We start from the raw sequence: 27,460 nt of genomic DNA, 5'->3' as shown, positions 1-27,460 counted from the left end.
TTCACAACATACATAGATCATCACAGGAAACATACTTCAACATAAACACATTCAACAAAGTAATTTCAGCTCCATATGAGAGACAGACACAGACAGACACACACAGACACACACACACACTCACATTTTGATCACACTGCTCTTGGGCAACAACATTCAAGCACTTTTTCATGAGCATCCTCCAAAGACTCTAGATTATGATTCACAACTTCACAATGAGGATGACGTTTATTCCTCAAACATCCACACACAGGCCAGAAGAAGATGGCTGTAACAGAAACACAGAAGTAGACAAATCAACAGTTGCCACTTGTCCTATTCACACCTCTACACTCTTTTGCTATACCTGATATATATTTTAAGATATATTTTCATCATATCCTATCATATATAGTTGATTTCAAGGACTTTGTCGTTCAACACCTACCCATTCCTCAGCACTTTACACTAAAGTCTGTAATCTTCCATTCAAAATCTGTAACATACCAAGCTAAACCCTCCTGTATATAAATAATGCCACTTCAACACTTAATGCCAGTTTAAGTCTTCTGCTTCAGAGGTCTGTCATTGTTGACTTGTAGATAATGAAGTGAACTGGAATGGTGAGACCACTGTCCATGTCAGACATCCAACCTCTGTAGAAATATCAGGAGGTGGAAGTACTGGCCACAGGTTTCAGTTTCTTGGCACCAACAGCTGCAACAGCAAACATGTCTTTGTGGAATGTTTTCTCTAAGCTGTGATTTACATCAATACTTCAGTCCTTAAATGTCTTTTCGGTGGTTTACCAAAGCAGCCATCACAAAAGTGAGTGAGTGAGTGAGTTTAGTTTTACGCCACTTTTAGCAATATTCCAGCAATATGACAGTGGGGGAATACCAGAAATGGGCTTCACACATTGTACCCATGTGGGGAATCGAACCCGGGTCTTCCGTGTGACAAGCGAACGACCATCGCAAAAGAAGACTGAACTAAAATATATATCTAACAAATGTTTTTGGAGCGTGTATTTCATGAGTGAGTGTTGTCATGGTTACTAGGTAGCAATGGAAATAATTTAAGAGCTAGCAATCAAGCTCCTGGCCACCATACTGACGGAGTGAGATAACAGACTCTGCTGAAACAAGCGTCAAACCATCTACAAGAGTCAGTATGTTACCATCAAGTTAAGTTAAGCAAGTATATATTTTTATTGCTTTTTCTTTAAAAGGTTTTGGCCCAACAAGTGTAAACAAAGCAATATAAGCTAAAATGTGTCACTAACAGTGATAATTTCAACATTCCTGCAGCCTCGAACTTCATGGCTACTTTCATCAAATGCTATTACCCATAGTATCTTTACTTAAAGGGGAAGTGTACACGAAAATTAACCTTTTTGTCTTCCACTTTTTCATCGTAAGAAATGTTTGTCAAGTTGTTTTATAGCCAAAACAACACAGATATCAGAAGTAACTAATTTATTTTTTGCGTTATACCAATTCAAAGGTTCCACATTAACCGAATGTTCTATGTCCACAATGAACACACCATGGCTTATGTCCCTTGGAAATGACGTCATTGGTGCCCAAATGATAAACGAATGATGTCGTTAGACCTTATTAGAACCATTTCACGTAGTGCAGGTATAGGTGTGGTTCTTGTGTCTCGATGCGCAGGCTACTGTTTTAATCCACCTGTTGCCTGGCCGTCAGCTGGCTATGTGGTTGGTTCCACACTAGCTGTTACATTGTACAAAAAGTGTTACCACTTAACCAAATTGTATAACATTCAACCTGAGTCGGTCGTCTTTCCAATCAATTTCTTTCACCAAAACTCGAACGTACATATGCACTACATCTAGCGTGCCATCGGTGAATGTGAAGGCATTCTACATTTGGTACATTCCTACATTTAAAGCGGATAATATATGTCCGTCCTCTTCAACCTTCACATTGATGCCGTAACCATATCCAAAAACATCACAAAGATACGCACGCCATTTTGAGAAAGTCGCTTCCCGATAGTGATGTCATACGTACGTCAACAATGTTATACATATTTGGTGTTTTCATTGAGGTGAGGTTATGAATGAAAATACACACGATTTCTATCTTGTTGCTTACATTGTCAGTTCTAATGCTTCTTTTGTATTTTACATCCGTGTTTTTGCGTCTCCCTAGGGCTCCTTTTCAATATAAATGGGCTTGTTTGTTACTATCAAAATTATATATATTCAGAGACTAAGCCTTAGTCTAGGACTAGACAGGAGACCTGTTTAAATCAGCTGGCACCAATTACGTCATAATCAAAGGGCAGTAACTCTGGCCTGTTTAGCTCGGCAAACTGAGGCCTCATAATGGCATAACATGTCAGCACTTATAGTGCGGGTTATACACTCATTGTAAGAAAAATTAGTGTATATTTTCAAACACTGATATTAAGTAATTAAAAAATTCCATTTTGGTTCACATAAGAAAAAACATGACTTTTTCGTGTACATTTCCCCTTTAAACACTCCTCAGATTTCTTGGCCAAGTATTTAACAATAATAAAAATAAAACATTCATATAAAACATTATTAAATAAACAGCATTCAGTATTGTGTACCAAATTTGTTTGTTGTTTTAACATTGCATTAAGCAATATTCCAGCAGGGCGCCCAGCCACAGAATCTGTTTGTGTGACAGACTACTGTACCAATCACCGCTCCCTTACCTTTAACATAGCAGACCTCAGCATCCACTCCCAGTTTGAGCAGGGCATCCAGCCACAGAATCTGTTTGTGTGACAGACGATCCCCTGGGCCTTTGACCTCACAGATCTGATGGGAATCAGGCACTTATAGAAATATCTCACTGAACTGTGATCCACACAGTATGTAGGTTACTTCAATGAAGAGTTCATTCATGAAAATATCTTACATAGTTAGATATAACTTAATACATTTTCAAAGTTTAATATATATTTCAAGATTTATTACTCAAATATTACAGAATTACACTGTATATTGATACATATATTTACAAATACAAATTGGTTAAGATTATATTACATTTTTTTAAAGCGAGAAAAACACATCTTACAAAGGTGACACCAATGTCACATAGCAGACATGCTACAGGGCACAGTGAGATGGAAACAGTACCTTGAATGTTTTAGTATCTGTGTTCCACAGAGTGAGGTCGGGGAAGCCGCTGCGTGTATGTCGAGGCTCCATGGCATACCGCCTCATCATCCCTGCCAACTTCTTCCCTCCAATACAGCTCACCAGCCCCTGCAGGGAGAGAGACAGACACTAGATACCATGCTGGTTCCATGGATGTATTAGTGACTGGGGGAAGATTTACAAACAACACTATCATTTAGATTGCATCCATATGTACTTCTGGTGATGGATCTTGTGGTAGTTAATGGGTTTACATCATGTTGTGAGTACCTGAGCATGTTCCAGACTCTTGAATCTCTCCCAGTTGAGGCCTGCACACATCTCTCCATTGTGGTCATTCCAGGTAGCTGCCATCATGTCATGTAGAGCCTGGGCAAGGAGAGAATTGGTGAGTGATGAGAATGTAACTCTGCTCTCATTCAGTGAAAGAAAAAGCTTTCCATGCAGAGGAAAAGCCCAGTAGGAGATGTTTCAAAAAGGAGAGCCTATCAGAAGATGTTTGTATAAGGAGACCCTATCAGAAGATGTTTGTATAAGGAGACCCTATCAGAAGATGTTTGTATAAGGAGACCCTATCAGAAGATGTTTGTATAAGGAGACCCTATCAGAAGATGTTTGTATAAGGAGACCCTATCAGATGTTTGTATAAGGAGACCCTATCAGAAGATGTTTGTATAAGGAGACCCTATCAGATGTTTGTATAAGGAGACCCTATCAGATGTTTGCATAAGGAGACCCTATCAGAAGATGTTTGTATAAGGAGACCCTATCAGATAAGGAGACCCTGTTTCCATAAGGAGACCCTATCAGATGTTTGCATAAGGAGACCCTATCAGATGTTTGCATAAGGAGACCCTATCAGAAGATGTTTGTATAAGGAGACCCTATCAGATGTTGTTTGTATAAGGAGACCCTATCAGAAGATGTTTGTATAAGGAGACCCTATCAGAAGATGTTTGTATAAGGAGACCCTATCAGGATGTTTGCATAAGGAGACCCTATCAGATGTTTGTATAAGGAGACCCTATCAGAAGATGTTTGTATAAGGAGACCCTATCAGATGTTTGCATAAGGAGACCCTATCAGAAGATGTTTGTATAAGGAGACCCTATCAGATGTTTGCATAAGGAGACCCTATCAGATGTTTGCATAAGGAGACCCTATCAGAAGATGTTTGTATAAGGAGACCCTATCAGATGTTTGCATAAGGAGACCCTATCAGATGTTTGCATAAGGAGACCCTATCAGATGTTTGTATAAGGAGACCCTATCAGAAGATGTTTGTATAAGGAGACCCTATCAGATGATGTTTGCATAAGGAGACCCTATCAGATGTTTGCATAAGGAGACCCTATCAGATGTTTGCATAAGGAGACCCTATCAGAAGATGTTTGTATAAGGAGACCCTATCAGAAGTTTTTTGTATAAGGAGACCCTATCAGCTGTTTGCATATACAGGAGACCCTATCAGATGTTTGTATAAGGAGACCCAATCAGAAGATGTTTGTATAAGGAGACCCTATCAGAAGATGTTTGTATAAGAAGACCCTATCAGAAGATGTTTGTATAAGGAGACCCTATCAGAAGATGTTTGTATAAGGAGACCCTATCAGATGTTTGCATAAGGAGACCCTATCAGATGTTTGCATAAGGAGACCCTATCAGATGTTTGCATAAGGAGACCCTATCAGAAGATGTTTGTATAAGGAGACCCTATCAGAAGTTTGTATAAGGAGACCTATCAGATGTTTGCATAAGGAGACCCTATCAAGAGTTGTTTGTAGACCTCATCAGATGTTTGCATAAGGAGACCCTATCAGATATTTGCATAAGGAGACCCTATCAGAAGATGTTTGTATAAGGAGACCCTATCAGAAGTTTTTTGTATAAGGAGACCCTATCAGCTGTTTGCATAACGAGACCCTATCAGATGTTTGCATAACGAGACCCAATCAGAAGTTGTTTGTATAAGGAGACCTCATCATTAGATGTTTGTATAAGGAGACCCTATCAGAAGATGTTTGTATAAGGAGACCCTATCAGAAGATGTTTGTATAAGGAAACCCTATCAGAAGTTGTTTGTATAAGGAGACCCTATCAGATCAGATCAGATGTTTGTATAAGGAGACCCTATCAGAAGATGTTTGTATAAGGAGACCCTATCAGAAGATGTTTGTATAAGGAGACCCTATCAGAAGATGTTTGTATAAGGAGACCCTATCAGAAGATGTTTGTATAAGGAGACCCTATCAGAAGATGTTTGTATAAGGAGACCCTATCAGAAGTTGTTTGTATAAGGAGACCCTATCAGATGTTTGTATAAGGAGACCCTATCATAAGATGTTTGTATAAGGAGACCCTATCAGAAGTTGTTTGTATAAGGAGACCCTATCAGAAGATGATTGTATAAGGAGACCTTATCATTAGATGTTTGTTTGAGGAAGCCAAAGCAGGATAAGCTAGTCCTCCTGTTGGAATGCTGGTATTGCCGTCACCTCCTCAGTTGCCTCCTCCAGTTCCTGTAGACGGGTGTCGATGGCCTCCTGTCGCCTGGTGTAGAAGAAGTTGCTGTGGAAGTCCAGGGGCTGAGTCTGGTATGGGCTGTGGAAGGCATCAGGGACGTCCATGAAGACAACATCCCAGAAGTAGAGGTTGAACAGGTTGCTGATGATGGAGCCCTCGGCATGGAGACCTGGGGACATGGTGTCCAGATATTTAACATGGAAGTGTAAATAGAGGAATATCAGCAGGACAGCTAGTTTAGCCAGGGTTCAGAGAGGATAGACAGCACTGGTATAACAAGGTTTTGATCAAAATGCTCATAAGTAACATACAGAAGTGCATATTTAGACATCATTTGTGTTTCAGAGCTTTCTCAAGGACTGAGTGAGAGGCTTAAAGATGATTTTATGAACACACCATATCTAACACAAACAGATGTTCAACATATATCATCCTGCAAGGATTCCAGGCCACACCAGGCCCCCAGTACAGAATCCCTTGATGGAGATGATATTGTGACTGCCTCATGAAACACAACTAAATCTAAAGAAAGTTGTGGCACAAAGTTAGATTTATATGGGAAATACGCTCAGACAATTGGTAATCCCTGCAAGTTTGCAAACTCATACTTTACAATGTAAATCAACCTTGCAATTGATGATAAATAAATACACATACACATTGTTTCTGATTACAATGTCTAGACTTTGATAAAAATGCCAAACAGATCATGAAGGCGTGAGATGTTGGTGAGTGCAACATGTTTAATGCAAACAACAATAATCCATTTCCATCAAATGAAAAATGCCTTATGGACCCTCCATCGAAGAAACTTGAAGAGTAGCCATTGTGACCACTAATTAGGGCTGTATGGATGGATTGATAGATTGCAATTGTTGAGTCTATGATAGCAATTAATCAATGGTAGAAACGAAAAACTATCGATGCATTGATAGTATGTATGTATCAATTGACTTCCATTGATAAATGTTCAGCGTAAAATACGGTATGTTTGGGTGCAGACTTGCAGCTTCATTGAGTTTATGTTTTAACTGTTTACTTGATCTGGGTTTCAAGTTTCTTGTCAATTATTAAAAGAGACTGAAACTACTTCTAAACTAAACTTTCATTTGGGAAATGACTTCAAATGAGACAATTCAAGGAGAAAACAAATATTGCAATAGTACTGCAATAGTTGGTCACAAGAGACTATTGCTATCGCAATAGTATGTTGCAATAGACTTTCACCATCGCAATAGTTGTTTCCCCCCTCAATAGTCACCCCTACCACAAATACAATACGTTTGGTTGCAACCGATGACAAACACAAGGTCAGAAACAAACCAAAGCACATGGATCAACGTATGAGCATCTCTCACCTTCAGGGTACCCGTGGTTCTTGTAGTGGCCGAGGACCAGTTCCTCCACCGCGCAGACCGTCACATCCTCAGAGTTGCCATCGACGTACGAGTCCTCCGTCATAAAGCTTAACTTGAGCCCAGGGATGGAATGAGGCAACACCCGCCCTTCTAGAGTTTGCTGTGGAAGAATGGAATTATTCACACATGTAATCCCAGCCAACTGAAATCTATCCATTCCTCTATACCATTTGGTGTTTACTCTTCATCATTAATATTTACCAGATGCGAGTGTTCAAGTATATTAAATGTCAACCACAAGACAAAGTCTATGAAATTTAATATTTGGGAATAAATTGTATCTAGCAAACCTTTGGTGCCTCTATGACTTCATCATGTGAGAATTTCTTCATCCGGTGCCTGTATTTGGAATTGGGTCCAGTACAGAGTTTCTCTGCTCTAAGGTACAAGGCCAGGCGATGTCCGACCTTGACACAAGGGTCAGCAAGCCCCTTAGATATTGCCTCTAGGGCCTGAAACATAACAAACATTGCAGGAGCTAGACATCAGTTGTCATTACACAGGGCAAGCTTTCCATCAATCCATCAAATAACCTCCAAGTGTTTCTTTAGATCGGCCTAATGGTTGAGGAGTTATCTTTCCATTCATTAATCTCTCTACTCTTTACCTCTCAATATACAAGCCCATTTCTGGTATTCCCTGCTGTGACATTGCTGGAATATTGCTAAAAGGATAACCAAACTCACTTTTAATTTACATGGTATCATCCCATGGGGATGCAGGTTAGAATTGATGTTCAGCAGCCCTTGCTTAAAGCTAGGCCACAAACAGGATAGGGTGGTATGGCTCAGTGCCTCGGCTGATGCATGTCATCGGATCCCACTTGCATAGATCGATATATATGGATTTCCAGATTTGATTATTTACAGACTGCTGTCATGTATCTGAAGTATTGCCGAGTGTGGTGTTACACATCAAATGAACATGGTACCAGTAGATATTAACTGAATAGATTCCCAGCCATCTACACTTGTTGTAAGCAGAGACTTAATGGGTCACATTTCCAGTCTCAGGGTCCTGGTGGATTGTGTCATTAAATCCAGAGGGATATACTGATGCTAATAATATAAATCACTGGATTATCTGGTCACAGACTTGATTACTTACATGCTACAGTCATAAAGCTGAGTTACAGAGGAGTATGCTAAATACAACAAGTTACATTCTGCTACCAGTCCCCTCCAATAGTCCTAGGCCAAATGTTAGAAAAGTCCCTATCTTTTAGGATCTCTCAGCAGCAGTAAAAGCATTATCCAGTAATTGGTATGACAACTCCCACCCTCCAGAGATTCTTGTCAATGTGGAACTAGACACAGAATGTATTAGGTTGCTGAAAACAAACAAGGTTTACCCTGCTGTTGAAACAGTGTCCACATGTTCATAGACCAACTTCATGAGGATTAACCGCATGGTGTAATGGACGGTGACAAGCACTGGTGTTCAACATGATCAGGATATGCAGTATGGGTGATAAGGCCTGGTGTATCATATTACCTGATAATGATGTTATCTCTACATTTGGCCTAGGAGTACCAACCAACAATCTCTCAATCAACACACCTGCTGAGGTTTCTTGAGATGGACCTCCAGGTTGAGGGCGAGTCTCTCCCACCAGTACCCCCGGTAGTCGTTACAGTACACGTCTTGTCCCAGCAGCTCCTCTATGAGTGCCACTGCGGCGGGGTAGTCCTTCCTGCGCTGCACAATCTCGATACCCTGGTTCAGGACTTTAGTCAGGACAGACCCAGCTGTGCAGGACCGCAGGTAGAAGGGCAGCGACTTGTCAAAACTGAAACAGGTTCACCTTAGTCACAGTAATATGAACATCAACAGCCTCGGAAGCAGTTCTAGCAGACCATGCTGAATACATACATACACCATCATTCCTTAAGACAAACATGTTAAGATTATACTCTTCTTGACAAGTTGTGTATGTGTAATCAGATAATACACACCCTTGTATAAGATGTGTGTCCATCAGATGCTATATTCCCTACCTGACCAGCTGCTTGTTCTTCATCAATGCCAGGTAATCCTCCCTGGCCTCCAGGTAATGGCTGTATGCCCCAGCCCAGTTGTTCTTATCCACACATCCAGACAGGTCGTTGTCACACTGCATAGCTCGCTCAAACCTAGAGACATCATAGTACTTATTATATACTTCAAGTTGTTACCTGCTATACAAAAAAACATACATTGTGGTGTCAGGATAACTCATGACATGACAATGGTCTGCAATGTAGTACGCTGTAATTTCATTTTGTTGATATCTCCCATGGAAGCCAGGTGAGATGAGAAATCCCTCCAAACAAGACTGTACCATTTACAGTGACATTCAGTTTATCAAGACAGTGCCATTTCCAATCCAGAAACAGACCATTCTCTGAAATTATGTAATTTTCCGAATAAAATTGATATTTTATACTTATCCTGACTCATGCTACTTGCTTGTCTTCTTCTTCTTGCGAACACAGTGGAACACTTGTATCTCCCAATTGAAGTTCCCTTCAATGTAAAATCACTAATTAGTACTCACCACGAGTTATCTGTCCCCTCAAAAGTGCGGGAACGAGGGCGCCACCTCCTGCCATGTGCCTCACTCTCTCCTGATATAGCGAGCCCAACACTTGAATTTTCAGGGAAATCCAAAGTGTTATGTGGGGAGGATGGGAGGGCTTACCTCATGAGTCAGGATAAGTATAAAATATCAATTCTATTCAGAAAATTACATATTTTTCCTTATCCTGACTCATGCTACTTGCTTGTAGAATCCGACGGAAATGGAGGTGGGAATACAGAATACTTTGGATTTAAATAATTAGTGATTTGTACTGTAATGACTGTAATAACCCTTATGGGAACTTCATAAAGGCACTGAATTGATGAATTCCTGCTGCTAACTTATCAGCTGCCATATATGGGTTATTACAATATAAATATTATGATAAAAGTATATATATACAACATGAATACTATGCTTTAGACTAAATAGACTTAAGCTTGACAATATGATAGCATAAACTTCATAGAGTTTGTTAGCTAATATACTTTTATGATATAACTATAGTACTGAGCTTAAGATATGATTAAACTTAAGCTAAAATATATATAACAAACAAACTCCGTAGAGTTTGTTAGCTAATTACTTTATGATATAACTATAGTACTGAGCTTAAGATATGATTAAACTTAAGCTAAATATATAATAGCAAAAAACTCCGTAGAGTTTGTTAGCTAATATACTTTTATGATATAAGCATAGTACTGAGCTTAAGATATGATTAAACTTAAGCTAAATATATAATAGCAAAAAACTGCTGTAGAGTTTGTTAGCTAATATACTGTTATGATATAACAACCATAGTACTGCGCTTAAGATAATAAATGAACTTAAGCAAAAAATATATAATAGCATAAACTTTCTAGAGTTTTTTGCTATGTAGTACTGTTATGAGATAAGTAGTAAAATCTGTAAGATTGACTTATCTTCTCCGAGGAACTGTCAACTGTTGTGCGAGGACCATGGGATCGAAATGGTGGATACCTGAGACGTCCTCGGTGGTGATATCTCTCAGATAGTGGTTGGCAAACACCATTTAGGATCTCCAAAACCAACCTTCCATGATGGTATTCAAAGAGCAGTTGCCGTGAGAGCAAGTGTAGATGCTAGCGCTCTAATTTCATGAGGATTAGATGCTCTTGGAGGGTCGAGTCCTTCAGCCTTGTAGGCACGTAGTATGACAGTTCTGATCCAAATGGAGATAGTAGTACGTGAGACTTCAGTCTGCGTAGCTGTCGATAGAGGAATAAATAATCTCCTGAATTTTAGTCTCCTCTGTTTGGATCGGCGGAGATATATTTTCAGTGCTCTCACTGGGCATAGTGATAGATCCATCCTATCCTGAGGTCCTAGTATAGATGAGAGAGCTGGGACGTGAAATAACCTGTCTGGTTGGCCTGGTAATTGGTTCTTGGCGATAAAATCCCAACGTAGTCCCATATGCAGGATGTTATGAATGTCATCAAAGTGTGTTCTCTCGTAATCTAATGCGTGAATCTCTGACATCCTGGCAGCCGTAGCTAGAGATAACAGGAACAAAGTTTTCTGAGTCAGAAATTCGAACGATGTAGATTCTAATGGTTCATATGCCTCACTTGTGAGGTGTTGGAGCACTATATTTAGGTCCCAAGCTGGAGCGTGAAATCTGCGTTTCTGATCCTCCAATCGGAATGCACGTAGTAAGGCCAGTAACTCTGGGGTCTTGTTTAGCTTGACACCCGTTCTCATAGTTATGACCGAGCTTATTGCTGCAAGATAAGTAGATAAGGTGGAGCCTTTTAGATTTTTAGTCTGACGTAGATAACATAAGTAGTCAGCCACTTGAGGATGAGTAGCATATCTAGCTGTAAATCCTTTCTTTGCAGCATAATTGACAAAACTGTGCCACTTGTCATCGCAAGTTGCGAAAGTGAGAGTTACGCAAGGCAAGCGTGACTGCTTTCGCCGCTCTGGCTGAATAACCTCTTTTATTTAGACACGCCTTAATACAGTCCATACGTGAATTTGGAATGCTTTTGGCTTTCCGTGTGCTTGTTTGGTGTGCGGATGTATTAACAGATTCTGGCACTTTGGAAGTTGTAGTATTGGTTGTCCGATTTCTTGAATAAGAGTAGGAAACCACGTTCTCACTGGCCAGTAGGGCGCTACCAAAACAGTTGGATTTTGAGTAACACTTGTGGGATTAACGCTGGCGGCAGGAACGCGTACGCGTTGAGTCCTTCCCACGATATGCTTAGTGCGTCCGTTGCCCATGCTAGTGGGTCTGGAACTGGCGATACGAATGTTGTCAGTTGATTGTTGAATCGAGTGGCAAATAGGTCTATTAGTGGAGCTCCTATTTCCTTGATAATTTGTGCGAATATCTCTGTATGGAGCATCCATTCTGTCGGCGATGGTAGGTGTGGCCGAGAGAGAGCGTCTGCTATTACATTCTTTGCTCCTGGAATGTGACATGCTCTGACATGTATGTTGAGATTGTCGATTAAATCGAACAATTGAAAACATAGAGTCAATAGGTTCGGGGACCTGGTTGAGCCTTGTTTGTTCACATAAAACGCCACTGTCGAATTGTCTGTGTGAATCATCAACTGAGCATTCTGTAGTAAGTTGCTCCAGCGCATTATGGCGTTTATCACTGCTTGCATCTCTAGCAGATTTATGTGTAATTTGCTCTCTTGATTGCTCCATGGCCCTGATGCCGTCCTGTTGGCGAGATGGGCTCCCCAACCTTTCAGTGACACGTCTACGTAGAGATGTGTTTTCGATTCCGGCTCTATTAAGGAGATGCCTACGCAAACATTCGATCTCTTGGTCCACCATAGTAGGTGAGGTTTGACGTGATCCGGTAGACTGAACGGTAGAGAGTCGTCGAGATGCGAATTGATGAGGACTTGTAACGGACGTAATTGTAGTCTGCCTTTGACTGTCATGTCTTGAGCTGAAGTGAGTAACCCCAACAGGCTCTGCCACTGTCGTAGTGGTAGCGGAGAGAGTAAGGCTTGTGGGATTGACTGTTGGATCTTGATCCATCGGTCCTCCGGTACAATTATACGATTCTGCGCCGTTACAAATCAAATACCTAGAAATTGCAGATCTTGCGTAGGTTCTAGGTCCGACTTAAGTAGATTTACTAACCATCCTAGTTGTGTTAGTAGCTTGATGATGAAGTTCAACTGTAGTCTGAGACGCTGTGGATCTGGATCCACTTGTATCCCGTCGTCGAGGTAAAACGCGCTGCGAAGTCCTTGACGATGTAGGTGAACATCCAGGGGTGACTGCCATTGTTGAACTTTATGTAAAAAATCGCCTGACTGCCGTGCCCTCGTCCTTACTTGACAGGGGAGGTCTCTAACCTCATGAAGGCAGCCCAATCATGAAGGTTCAGTTAAACTGGACTGTATGGAGCTTTGCTCGTTCACTGATATGTTGTTGTCACTTGCAACCTATGTCTTGAACTGTGAACTATGATCGACCTCTGTGCGTAGGGCGTTGTCCCTCGCGGTCCAATCAGAACAAGGCATTTTGATTCTGTAGTGTACCCGCACTGTGATGTCACCGGTGTAGCAGGAAAAGGAACCTTGTATAATTTAGTGCCGTCGTTGATATTAGATCAATCGTCGGTCTTGTCCGTAACTTCCGGAAGTTACACGAGTGACCACGTGTTTCGAGGGTTAATGGTAAACGCGCGAATCTTTCGCTGCGAATTACCTCGCCCTGTAATATTAATGCTGGGTAGGTTATTTTCCTGGCTGCTGTGAATGTAACTTCAGTCTTGAAGATAATGCCGACTTCCTTATATATAGGCTCAATAAAACTTGCAAGTTGTCAGCTTGAAGACTGCATACCTCAATGCAGCGTCATAATTGTAGAATTAATGCTGAACTTGTTGTACATATTTCTTCTCAGGAAATCGTTGACGATTATGTGTTTTACTTGCTGTAACAAGGCTGCTGCTCAATTCCGTTATTGAATTGTCTGCAGATCTGCGTAGTGGTCAACTTGGTGTGACTGTGTGGCGCCTTGCATGTAGATAATCGTATCGTAGTCCGGGATTGCATATCTAGCAATATATATGGAAATGGTGATTCCTGTGATGATCTGCAAAACGTCGTTGATGCCCTTGATGTAGGTAGTCGGCCTGAAGATCCTTAATTAGGCTCTTCATCTGTAAATAGTACTTCGCGTAACTATATAACGTTCAAGTTAAAAAGTTAAGTACTGCGACATCTCTGTCTTGTGGATGTCTGTGCGAATACCTTCGCGCAGGCTCGGTAATGACATATAGCGTTCTGTTGATAAAATAAAAACAGCGACGTTCTGCGTTGTAAATAGCCTGTGCGAATGCCTTCGCGTAGGCTTGTTGGGTGACCTGTAGCTTCGCTAAGGTCCTAATGAATCCCTCAACAAACTATAGGACAAAGAATTGTAGAACGGACTGACGAGTGGCTTCTATAGGGAGACCTTCGTGGAGACTTCCTTGGCGAACGATGGTGGCTTCCTGAAGCTCTCGGTGAATCCCTTATAGATCTTCAGAATGACGATGACTTGAAGCCACTTAGGAGCCATGGTGAGGATCAAGGTCCTTCGTGGAGGCGGACTGGGACGTCCTTCGCTAAGGCTTCGATACGGGCTGGGTTGCCCTTCGTGGAGGCGCGTCTGTGGGCTCTGGGGCCCTACGCGAAGTCAAGCTAGCGGGCTCTGGGGCCCTACAAGACTGTAAGTGGGGTGGGCTCTGAGGCCTCTGTAAACCGTATCGATCTTCCATCAACATCATGATCTGGTTGACCAGGTCGTCTGGGACGGTCTGCGCTGATGTAGACGCTGCCCTCTCTATGGTAGCGACGGGACCCTCAGGTAGATTCTCTGCCGTCAGTGTAGGCTGACTGACTGACTGACTGAGTTTAGTTTTACGCCACTTTTAGCAATATTCCAGCAATATCACGGCGGGGGACACGTCAGTGTAGGCATCTCCAGCTGAGTGCTGATCTACCCTGAGGTGACGGTAGCCGATACTGGTCGCTTCTTATGCCGTACATCTGGAATGATGATCGGAAGGTCGTCATCATATAAGCCCAATTCTGAAACAGGAAGTATGTCAGATGAAATTTTTTTAGTAGTCTTCGTGGGTTTCCCTTTCGACGAAGATGTAGCCCTGGGGGTGCGGAGCGTACGTGCTGTGACGACGTGGAAGCTCTCCTGGTCTTAGACTGGGACGACGGGATGTCCTGAGATGCAGGTCGCTTCTTGGAGATAGTGGACTGAGTCCCACGCCTCTCCCGAGGGTAACTCAAGCGGAACACCAGACGGTAGGGGTCGTCCGCCAACAGTTGACAGGGTATATCAGACTCTGATCTATTAGCCATGACTGAAGTCTGTTTCCGTGATCTATCTGCTGCGCTGCGTCTCAAGACGCAAAATAAATATTTATCAAAGGCAGAATTAGATAATTTAATACAATAATTGCAACGTGAAACAGTAGAGATTGGCGTAGTACAACTAGGGCATATTAAATGCGGATCAGCAGCAGAGAAACGTAATTTACAAACAGTGCAGATTTTCATTAACGCAATCTACTGAGCAATCACGGCGAACCGTGAATAAAACAGTAGAAACAAGAAAAAATATCAATGCATTATGTAGAAGGATACTAGTTACACCTCTATAGATGATTATAAGAGGTAAACAACTAAATATAAATAAAGGATATAATGTGTAGGGAGACACAGGCGCTCTAACGTCCTGCTCACTGGGCGAAGAAGGAGAGAGTGAGGCACATGGCAGAAGGTGGCGCCCCGGTTCCCGCACTTTTGAGGGGACAGATAACTCGTGGTGAGTACTAATTAGTGATTTTACATTGAAGGGAACTTCAATTGGGAGATACAAGTGTTCCACTGTGTTCGCAAGAAGAAGAAGACAAGCAAGTAGCATGAGTCAGGATAAGGAAAAATATATAATTTTGATAGAGAATTCAATTTAAATTGAAAAGGAGCCCAGCTCGGTAGGAGATTCAGAACCTGAGGAATATCAAGACTTGCTTGTTTTAGGGCTTTTGCATTACAGTCCAGATAGGACTGTGAGGAACATCAAATAATATGGTTCACGGACTGCAAGACAGTATAACAAACTAAAAAGGTATCACTATGTTATTAGTTACACAGCTTTTTGCCAGGTAGTACGGCATGGTATGGCCTGTTTGAAGACATATTTCCTGATGCGAAAGAAATATATGGCTTCAAGCAGGCTTTACCTTCCCATACTACAGGCAAATGGCTGTGCAATACATTTTTACCCTGTAGATATGTTTGGTGTTTTTTGTGCATTTTTCTTCTATATCTGCTGCAGTATTTGAGGTAAAGCATTTCACCATGATTGTTGTCACAGACGATATTGATATTCAAAGGGACATAACTCTTGTAATGACGCATACAACTTTATAGATACCAACTTTTTGCAAAGTGCGATGTGTCACACTCACCATCTTCTAGAAGGATGATTAAAAAAATATCACCATTTAGGTTATATCTTTAGATTCAGTCTATCTCCACTTTATAGATACAAAATAGCATATGCTAAACATATTTTTATAAAAAGAACTTATCGTGATGACAATAGTTGAATTCTCCAAGTGAGTATAATTTCAACAACAAATGTCAAGGTTGTCAATACTACTCGCTGGAACAGGGCAAGATGGATTCATACTACCCATGAATCTATACAGAACAGTTTCATATGCACTGGCTATTAACCAATCAAAAGTCTTCTAATTTATCTTGGGCGGTGGGGTAGCACAGTGGTTAAAGCGTTCGCTAGTCATACCAAAGTGTGAAGCCCATTTCTGGTGTTTCTCACCGTGATATTGCTGGAATATTGCTAAAAGGTGGGTAAAATCCAACTCACTCGCATATAAATGAATACCTTCCTGCTGCATGCTACATCATACAGATACATCCCAGCTACACGCCACTGTATGATGCTCTACCTCTGCTACTGTATCTGTGTCTTACCTCAGCAGCCCCTCCCGGTCCCTGATGAGAGACGTCTGCTTGTTGACCTTGAACTGGGGATACACTACCTTCCCCATGTTGACCAGCAGCATGTGGTAACTGAAACACAGCATCACAGGGATAACTGTTGCAGCTACACAGCATGGGAAACAGTCATCATGTCTCCAGTATAGGTGCCAGGATATTACTTAGTCTGTTCTCAACCCATCAGTCATTTTGAGGCAATCCGAGTTTGGACCTTCATCTTATTTTCACAGAAACATTTTACAGCAAAAGAAAATGATGACTCATGAATGCTTCTATCAGCCAAGGCTACAAAGTTCACAGAACTTAAAACTCCCAGAACCTGGAGATCCTAGGTTATCACAGGTCCCTGTCACCCTATGCTAGTTGCATGAAGCGACTGTGAGACACGGATGGTACAATATCAACAACAGTGCTAGTTTACCAGTATACAGCAACACAGTATTGTATCGTGCTGTGAGGCTTGTAATACAATACATTGTATAACTTCTTTATCGAAATACATATGATTCATTACATTAAGTAATATTGATGCACAAGCATAACAGAATACCCTATGTTAACTTTTCTGTGGTGGTATGATTAGAAAACACACTACAACTGTCACTTTCAAAAACTGGTAAACAATCTTTAGATTGTTCAGTCTGACATGACCAGTAATGGGATGTCCTCAGATCTCCATTCAGCAGCTCTGTTGTGGCTGATAGCCAATCACCATATCCTGACAGTATAGGTTGTTGCTCACAGCTTAAAGACTTGGGACAGAACTGATCTGTGAACATGGTCATACAGCTTGAATGAAGTATGGCATTCAACAACAAGCAATTACTCACAGCTGTGTCTGGCCACCGCTGCCCTGGTCCTCCTCCAGCCACGAGTGGATGACCGAGAACAACATCAGCAACCTCACAAACACCCGTCGGGGACCATCCAGTAGGCGGAATGACCGACCTAGCAGCTTCTTGGCTCTGTTCAAAGCGTAAAAAGATGACAATTTATCATGTAATGAGATGGGCAAGAAAACAGCAATAGTATGTTTTGGCTCATCAGTCAGTTTGTACATTTGTAACTCTATAAATTGGTGCAAGTGATAGGAGACAATACATCTAGTTGGCAATACTATTTTCATTGGTCTTCCATGGATGATCCTTTATTTCACCACCAATGGCCGGGTGCTTTCTCACAATACCCATGTGAGGTGAGGTCAAATTGGGTTTAACGTCGTGCTTGAGAATATTTCGCTCACATGACGACGTGCATGCGTGTGTATGTGTATGTGCGGCTGCTTGTACTAGCCCAGACTTAAGCTGGTTTTATAGTGCTAGCCCACTGAGATACCATGCCGCAGTGAAGCATGAATACCCCACTCTGACACATTATACTGACCCCGAGCCGACCAGTCCTTGTTGTACCCATTAATGCCGAGCGCCAGGCAGGGACCAACAAGTACCATATTTTAACGTCTTTCGGTATGACGCGGTCGGGGATCGAATCCGCGACCTTCCGCTCTCCGGGCGGACGCTCTTACCACTACACCACCGAGGCAGTCCACTATACCCATGTGGTTAATGTTCCAGTTAGCACTAACGTTGTGACAGGCCCTCCCTGCTTCATGCATCCCTTTAACTTGCCATCGCCTATTTTCAGAAAGTCTATGTAATGCCTTGTGTAAAGTTCAGTACTATCATCTGTTATATCAGTTCAGAACACTGTAGTGCACATACTTCAATCATGAAATCAATACCTGCATGTGCTTGGCACCTGCGCAACACAGGAACATGCAACCCATATCTTTTGAGATATTGTTTGACACACATTCTTTACATGTGTATTCCAGAATGCTAGGGTATGGGTAAATTGCCCTTCGATTCAGGTGGTGCTTAATTAAATCTCATTTGTATATAATCGATGTACTCTACCTTCCCAGCATGGCTGCACCTGCCCCTTTCCCTCCTCCCCCGAACATGGACGTCACTGTGCTCTGTTTGCTCTTCTTTAGCAGAGCATCGCATGTCTGTGGCTTGGTCAGACCTGCCCCATTGATGTGGAATGATTTGGCCAAAGTCTTCAGGTCGCCAGCAGACATGACCTTCAGAGTCTGTTCAAGGTCATCAAGGCTAGATTCTGCAGCATAAACACATGAACATTTTGCTTACTACATACTCACGGTCAGTTTGTTTGAAATTTACAGGTCCTTAAGGCCGACAGCTTTTTCATCCCCAATAACTAAGAGTATTATTTCCATATTAAAATATAGGGCTTCACATTCTGACCAGGACCCACAACTTTTTATGGTTCTGGGTAAAGTAGGGCCTGCAACTTTTCAGAGTTAAGGGCAAACACTGCTGAGGGTCTACTAGAAAACATAAACATTTATATCCAAGTAGTCCACATCTCATATGAGACGCCATTGGATATCGCAGAATGTTATTGGAGGATTTTTAAGGGATCTGATGGAACATTGTTGACAGCTGCATTTAAAAACATACAAAAATACTGATTTTCTTAATAAAACCTAACTTGACATTTGGAAAAGTTATACAAAAGGAATAGATGTGTGAATAAACTTTGCAAGGGGTCTTTTCCAAAAGCATATATTAGTAGCTGGTTAGAGTATCCTTTCAATAAATTTAAAGTTAAAAGAAAGTTTTTCATAAATCAAGCATTGTGTAAGTTTAAGCAAAAGAGCTCCTTGATCATTCATTATGTGACCAAGTTATTCATTGATCTTTAGAATTGTGATAATGTTCTGGCTGATCACATGACTCTCCTCACCGGACATGGCCATCCCAGCATCCACTAACTCCTGCAGGACTGTGGTCAGATCATTGCCGATCTCCGGGTACGAGATCTTACCCACTGGCAACCATGACAGTTTCCTTGAGAAAAGTCGAACATACAGCTTCTGGCCTGACTCTGAAACAACAAAAGAAAATACAAAGAGATAGACAGGAGCAAATACTGAAGTCATTGAATACAGCAAATTAAACGATTTTTCACAAGATCTAACCCTGATAGGTCTGAATTTTATGCTTCAGGCAGATCTACATGACCTCAGCAAAACCTATCTAATATATCAACAGCACAGGTAAAAGTAGAACCAGGAACACTCAGGTGAAAATATGTAAGTTCTTTAGACATGTTCTATACAAATGACCAGGTTTGACTATGATGGACATCAAAAGCATCTCCACTGTTGTGACCAAATATTTCAAATACACCTGCCAGGGTGATATCCTGTCTGATATACTGTGAAAGCCTTAGTCTAGATGGTGGCATTCACAGTACATTTATTAAAAGATAACACAGTAAAAATATAACTGTTCTTCAGCGCAATGTTGTTGATATATTTCATGTACATATAAGTTATTCACTGGCTGCAAGGGGGACATGGGATGATGTTCCTTCTATGTTTGTTTATGTAACCTAGATTATGTTACTTGCTTGTAAGCGGGATAGATTGATTGGCTCAGCCAATCAGAAAACGACATTTAAGTGTGAGGTAATATAATACCCAATCCTTTTAGTACTTATTTGAAAGGGTGACTTTTGAACTCAAACGTTCAGGATTAATTGGGTTCCACCATTGAAATAGAGATGAGGATCACTCATCTCGAAACCTTATCCAGCTGACCTGATAATGTATTGAATGTCTTGATGCAGTTGTTGTCAACATCGTCCAACAGCCTGCAGTTGTCTTCATCAGCCAGCACCGCAGTGAGGACCGTGCGGAAGTTGTCCAGATAGTACGGCACCCGATACTTCCCCTCTCCCTTGTCTTCTGTGTCCTCTGTGTCAGCCGTAGGATCTTCTACTGTCTTCTCACTGGTTCCTGTCCTGTCTTGAGAACATCACAGGGAAATGGAGGAATGACTCTCAATATGTGCTCACAACCTGATCATGAACTACTGTTTCCAGAATCTTCATATAACACTGAACCAAGATCAAACAACATGGATTTATTGTTTAGTTATGATTAAAAAAACGGGTGCATCTTGGTCTTTTTAGTCTGCAAGATTACCTTCATTATAACTCCATTCTAATCAGCCTGTTGGTAATCAAGTGAAGGCCAGGAAAACAAATGGCTACTATGGTAACCGGGGCAACCATCCACCCAATTCCTATATTCAGTAGCTGTTCATAACCAAAGCTACTATATGATTCTCCCCGGGGACATGCACTGCACACTGAGAGATGTTCATGTGTATAATGTATAGGATAACACGGCACTGTCATTAGACTGAAAGTGGAATTGTTCATAATTTATCACTCTCTTGCTCACAGAAATTATAGAAACGTTTCAACCTGCATGACACATGTTTGTTATTTAAATTCCTTGATGTTAAACATAAAGTATTCATAAATAAATATTTGTATCCGTTACTATATATTAGTAAAACATATTGCAGTCACCTCACAGTGTATTCGTTGGGTACCATTCATTGGAGGCCTAATTCCTATCTGTTATTTCTACAGAGTATTGCATACCAGAGACCAATTCCCTTCTGCACTACTCATGAGGGTGAATCCCCTCACAGGTCAATCACTACAGAGTGGAACCTGAATAGAGAAGTTCTCTACAAAGCTTACCATCTTCTTCATCTTTCTCCAGCACACCAGCTCCATCTCCCTGTGCCTGCTGCTCCCTGGATAGTGGGTGCTCTGTTCCCAGATGCTGACCTTCAGACACTGTTCCATCACCGGTTAAATTGGCTGTCTTTTCACTGTGTACTTTTTCAACAGTTGAGTTTTTATCACATGATTTTTCAACCTGAAGTTTCTCCTCTACCTTCTTTTTACTCTGGAACAGTTTGTTCCACAACATTTTAGAATTTTCTCTGGAATTGCTTGAAACAAATTTTGCCTTCACTTCAGACATATCAGAACTGTTACATTGGTTAGACACAGACTCTTTCATCTTCAGTTTCTGCTGTGACTGAATATTTGTTGAATTTGATTTTTTCAAAGGAGGAAGGCTTAATTTTCTTTTCTTTGTCGAATCAACAAAGTCATCATCACTGCCATCATCAGTGATGGAGGCTGAACTACCAGTAGACTCATATCTTAAGTCTATTACTGGGTTTGTGGAGGTGTTTTGTCGTAATGACAGTGATCGTCTATTGGTTTTTTTCTCCTCCTTAGGAACACAGTTTCCCCCACTCACCGTTGATCTTTTCATCAAAGAAAGTTTTTTGGATGGACTTAACTTTATATCAGATCCTTGAATACTACTTGAAAGAGCATTGTGGGTTTGAAGACTGTCCGATTCTTTCGAGGCTGTTATTTGTTTTGTTACAATTTCACCATCCTCCTTTCGCCTTATAAGACCAACAGGTTCAGCAGGAGGACTTGTTTCATTTTCTTTTTGAGATGAACCTAAGATATCCTTTGGAGGTTCGTTATCTTTTTCCAAATTGATTCGCTGGAGGTCACCGACATCTGACAGACTTCTTTTACTGGCAGACCGTAGTCGTAGACTTAGCCTTCTAGAAGTTGATGGCTGCTGAGGTGGTCCATCATTACTGGACACAGCATCCTCCATGCCTGTACCAGCTTCAAGAGGATCATCTTCATTGGTAATTCTGCTTTTAAAATATTTGGATTTTGATTGTACTTTCACAGTGGCAAAATCATCATCCTCGTGATCACTCAGTACTACAACTTCCTTTCCATCACTTGATTTCCTCTTATCCCCTGGCTTTGAAACAGTCTTGGCATTCTTAAACATAGACAGAACAGTCTGATTTTGTCCTTTCTTTGATTTCCCTGTCTGTTTTGGTGATTTTAACCGTCTTGAAGGCTTTGCTTTTTGTTTTGAACTCATTCTCCCTGAAGAACAATCAGGCTTGTCAGTACAAATGGTATTTTAGCTGCCTATAAGCCCCACAACAGTCGACCAAGGGTTGTGCGACTCACATATACATGGACCAAGTTAAATCTCTCTGTCTGGTTGGTTTGAATATTTGCAGGTCTGACATATCATGTATTTCCAGATAAATCCCATTTGAAGTAGGTCCTATTGATTCAGAGGAGATATCTGTATTCTCGCATAACAGGAAAAATGTTACTGATGTAGTTTGGTTAGGTTTGGTTGTTGTGTAACGCCACACTCAGCAATATTTCAGCTAAATGACAGCGGTCTATTAAAATATTGTGTCTGGACCAGACAATCCAGTGATCAACAGCATGAGCATCGATCTACACAACTGGGATATGATGACATGTGTCAAACCAAGTCAGTGAGCCTGACCATCTGATCCAGTTAGTCGCCTCTTACGACAAGCATGGGTTGCAGAAGACCAATTCTAACCCGGATCTTCACGGGTATTACCGATGTAGTGAGTATTAGCAATATTCCATCAATATGCCAGTAGGGGACACTAGAAATGGGCTTTACACATTGTGTAAGCAATTGGGGAATCGAACACAGGTTATGACCACTGGGCTACCCCACTGCCCCTGTTACTGATGTAAACATAAACCAGTATTTTTTCTTTAATAATAGAAGCACAGCTTAACCAAAACTTCAAAGAATATAATTTTGAAACAGCTGAGTTCTAATAAATTTTACAGAATAAATGAGTTGCTGTGATTGCAATTTTTTTCTTCTTTGATAAATGTTCACATCTATGTTATGTGTCAAATGCCATTCTTACAAACTAAACTGATGCCATGACTAAATGGCAAACACAATTTGGACAAGTAAGGAGACAAACTTTTCAGTCTGTCAAGAATGAGTGAATGAGTTTAGTTTTACGTCGCATTCACCAATATTCCAGCTATATGGTGGCGGTCTGTAAATAATCGAGTCTGGACCAGACAATCCAGTGATCAACAGCATGAGCATCGATCTTCGCAACTGGGAACAGATGACATGTGTCAACCAAGTCATTGAGCCTGACAACCCGATCCCGTTAGTCGCCTCTTACAACAAGCATGGGTTACTGAAGATCAATATTCTAACCCGGACCTTCACGGGTCTCAGTCTGTCAAGAAACATAATTGACTCAGTACTTTCTTTATGAGATGTACATTCAGATTCAATCGATTGTCAACACTGCGATTCTGTTACTCTATCAAACATACTTTTCAATAAGCAAAACATTGTTGCTAAATATTTTTGACCGACCTAACCTTAACTCTTGATATGAAATCACCATGATAAACATAAGCCATGGGCACGCTTTTCCATTTATTGCCAAAATTGACGATGGAACCCGCAGGAACAGGAAAAAATGGAATTTAAAGGAAAGTCATCTGAGGTGAATGAAAATTTTACACCAAAATCACATCCATGTACAGTACAGACACAATAATATTTAAAACAGAAAACAACTAATTATCATACTTACTGCAGATCTCGCAAGCAACCTTGTTGAGAGTCTAAGACGTTGGTATAACTGTTAATTTATTTTTCACTTGCGACCAGTAGATCAGCGGCAGATAAATCCAGGGATAGGCAAGATGACGTGCAAACACATCTTAATTCATCACTATCATACGCTGGTCATCACGAAATAAATCAGTCAGACCTGTGTCATTTTTTTATTTTCATCAGCCGATGATGTCAATTAGTGTTACAATATTACTGTCCATAGAAGTTTATAAACTTGTTGGCAATCAAACAAACACACATTTCCAAATGCATGCACATTAAATAATAAACCTCTCCATAATGACAACTGTTCACTTAGAGAAAACATACCCGGCGTGATCTTCTTATTGATTTAACTGATATAATATCATTGCAATTATTTGATTCTGAGGCTTCCTTCGGTAAACAGTTGTGCAACCGCTGACTTGCATTTGGTGGGAAAAAGTAGACGAGAGTTACCTCCCCTGGAACAATAAAATACGGGCAGCCTCAACTAAACCGGACGAAATATTGAGATCTACAAAATACAATAATAGCCTTGACTTCTGTATTAGACCTATTTTTAATGGGATCACAACCACGTCATCAATCAAATCAGAAGCACTCACTAACTCAATCACAGCTTCTAACGGGCGACTAAAACCAGGGAGACTATATGTTGTAGAGTATCCCTGCTAAAACTGGTAAGGGGATAAGTTGCGACAATGTGATCAATGGTTATTCTAACAATCTTTCACAAACTGAATGTTATGAAATTGACCTTTTTTCTGAATTAACGTAAAGGCAATGCAGATTTATTGAAAACTGAAGGCATATAATCAGTATAACATACTTTGATATTCTACTGTGTGAAATTGTCAAACCAGAGTGGATAACACGAGCACAGATGACACGTGCACTGCATAAACCAGGGTGGGGAGGAAGGTAAGAAAGTGTTACTGTATATCCAAAGATCGACTTGAACATAATAAATCCCATTGGCAAAATCGACCTCGGCCGCCGTTGATTTAGAAGCCGATAACCATATTCTCGCTGCCAGCGAAAAAACCAAACTAATTATGGTAACTTAATTATGAATTAATGCATTTCGCTATTCATGATTATAAACTTTCGGTTCTTGCTTCTCTGACACTATTTCCCGAAGACCTATGGAGACAGCGAGTGTTATTTAAAATACAATTTGCTCTACCACCATGTATAGTGTAATAAAGCACACTTTCGCCCTGAACTACTATAGTTAAAGCACGAGGACGCTTGTATAGACAGACAGCTTTACAGCTGACAAATATCTGCAGAGGTCGCTTTTCTCGTGTCTGTCAGTAAAACTATTTGTATAATTCTCCCAACAGCGTACACAACACAGCATGTCTGTACTGGTGTTGTAGGCTGGGAAGACGGTGCAGCAGGCATTATACTGCTTATGAATAAAGGTCACAGCCGGAGTAACCCGTGAAGATCTGGGATGCTTCACCAAGCCATGCTTGTCGTAAGAGGCGACCAACAGTATCTGGTGCACAGCTCGCTGACTTGGTTGACAATGTCATCGTATCCCAAATGCGTAGGTCAATGCTCATTCTGTTAATTACTGGTCCTGGTCGACGTCCTGACTCAAGTATTTACAGACTGACACTATATAGCGTAACATGCCTGCGTAAAACAGCCACCAAAAGGCAAACAAACAAACAAAACAACCAGATCTTGCAAGAAGAGGAACAGCTGCCAGTCCCTGGTGGTTGGCAGATGAACCAGACTACCAGTGAGTGAGTGAGTGAGTTTAGTTGTACGCCGCACTCAGGGATATTCCAGCTATATGGCGGCGGTCTGTAAATAATCGAGTCTGAACCAGACAATCCAGTGCTCAACAGCATGAGCATGGATCTGCGCAATTGGGAACCGATGACATGTGTCAACCAAGTCAGTGAGCCTGACAACCCCGATCCCGTTAGTCGCCTCTTACGACAAGCAGACTACCAGTGTCTTGCCCCAAATCAGCCATCAGTTGTCTGGGATCGCAGTAGTGTCAGAACTCGTGCCATTGTACTTTGTTCTCTTCAAACACAACATTACATCTTAGACACTGAACGATTAGACGACGGAAAAGACATTTCAGGCTGTTGGTTGATTATTAGTGTCTACGCGTGATTGTCAAAGTAGAAGAGGACATATTTGTCTGGTAATGTTTTCCCAGATTTCAACATTTCGCAGGGAAATGGTTCCTTGAGTCATGATGTTCCTCCATTAACCCAGTTGTCTGCACATCCGCGTACCTTTGAGGTACCGCCGGTCTCTTCTGGTGACCTTCTCGCTGTTGCCTTGTGACCTCCTTGATCTTTTTCTCCGGGTGTCTGGTCCAGTTTTGACGTCAGCCGTCACCCTCAGAAACGTCGCGGGGCCACCTGTTTCCACACGGACAGTTAACTGTTTCAGTATACGTAAGATGTGGTTTTATGATGTGATCCGGTGAAATGACCGCCTCCGTGGTGTAGTGGTTAGAGCGTCCGCCCGGAGAGCGGAAGGTCGTGGGTTCGATCCCCGACCGCGTCATACCAAAAGACGTTAAAATATGGTACTTGTTGGTCCCTGCCTGGCGCTCGGCATTAATGGGTACAACAAGGACTGGTCGGCTCGGGGTCAGTATAATGTGTCTGAGTGGGGTATTCATGCTTCACTGCGGCATGGTATCTCAGTGGGCTAGCACTATAAAACCAGCTTAAGTCTGGGCTAGTACAAGCAGCCGCACATACACACGCATGCACGTCGTCATATGAGCGAAATATTCTCAAGCACGACGTTAAACCCAATTTCACCTCACCTCCTGTGAAATGTAGACATTTATAAGCTGGTATAGTAAACACTGTTGAAAACTGGTTTAACTGAACGTACTCACTGATTGGGCTGTTACAACTGTTAACATAGCCGCCAAACCAACCTCACTCACCCTCCACTAAATATGATATTGTCCCTGAATGGTTCGTATCGGGGTACGTGTGGCGGCAGTGAAAGGCTCATTATGTGTTTGAAGCACTAGTAAAATATACAATTTGATGTTTTCAGAAGATTCTCATCTGACCCAGTTTTGAGCAATAAGCGCTGCGTTGCGGGATCGTATTACTTTTAAGAAAACACATTTCAGTCGCAACCACTAAACAAGGGAATTCTCGAAATCTCAGTATCTCCCAAGGGGTGGTATAGACAACTATCAGGATTTAATCTGCTACTGTGTTGTAACAACGCTTTCGGTTGTTTGATTGTTTGATGTGGTGGGGCAAGGGGTGGTATTACATGGGCGGATCCAGGAATTTTGAAAGGGGGGGGCTGAACCCCCCTCTGGATCCGCCAATGGTATAGACAACTAACAGGTGGAGCAAGGGGTGGTGTACACAACCAACAGGTGGGGCAAGGGGTGATGTA

At 41.4% G+C, this 27,460-nt stretch overlaps 1 protein-coding gene across 2 annotated transcripts; it reads right to left on the bottom strand.

Moving 5' to 3' along the window:
* Nucleotides 1–368: 368 nt before the first annotated feature.
* On the bottom strand, nt 369–24,485 carry LOC124255822 (fanconi-associated nuclease 1-like). Of its 2 annotated transcripts, none has more exons than XM_046689757.1 (16): nt 24,380–24,485; nt 21,265–22,503; nt 20,309–20,515; nt 19,450–19,590; nt 18,594–18,798; nt 17,508–17,642; nt 16,651–16,749; nt 9,084–9,218; nt 8,647–8,875; nt 7,377–7,538; nt 7,027–7,186; nt 5,641–5,837; nt 3,416–3,514; nt 3,125–3,253; nt 2,695–2,800; nt 369–696 (listed from the first exon to the last, which is right to left on the bottom strand). In XM_046689757.1, the coding sequence occupies exons 2-16, from the start codon at nt 22,496–22,498 to the stop codon at nt 647–649; spliced, it is 3,288 nt and encodes a 1,095-aa protein (XP_046545713.1). In that variant the 5' UTR covers nt 22,499–22,503; nt 24,380–24,485; the 3' UTR covers nt 369–646. The 2 variants fall into 2 exon arrangements, with proteins under 2 accessions (XP_046545713.1, XP_046545714.1); XM_046689758.1 differs by lacking the exon at nt 24,380–24,485 and adding an exon at nt 24,027–24,332.
* Nucleotides 24,486–27,460: the final 2,975 nt, after the last annotated feature.

The sequence above is a fragment of the Haliotis rubra genome, unplaced genomic scaffold (genome assembly GCF_003918875.1).
Source record: "Haliotis rubra isolate DU_JTF1 unplaced genomic scaffold, ASM391887v1 Scf61, whole genome shotgun sequence".
Classification (NCBI taxonomy): domain Eukaryota; kingdom Metazoa; phylum Mollusca; class Gastropoda; order Lepetellida; family Haliotidae; genus Haliotis; species Haliotis rubra.
This window is presented reverse-complemented; position numbering and strand designations above follow the sequence as displayed.

Coding starts and splice junctions, on each gene's coding strand:
- LOC124255822 (XM_046689757.1), bottom strand. CDS start 22,498: ATGAGTTCAAAACAAAAAGCAAAGCCTTCAAGACGGTTAAAATCACCA. Junction 17,643..18,593: donor GGTGCAGCCATGCTGGGAAG/GTAGAGTACATC, acceptor CGCTTTGAACAG/AGCCAAGAAGCTGCTAGGTC. Junction 9,219..16,650: donor GACCGGGAGGGGCTGCTGAG/GTAAGACACAGA, acceptor TGATGTCTCTAG/GTTTGAGCGAGCTATGCAGT.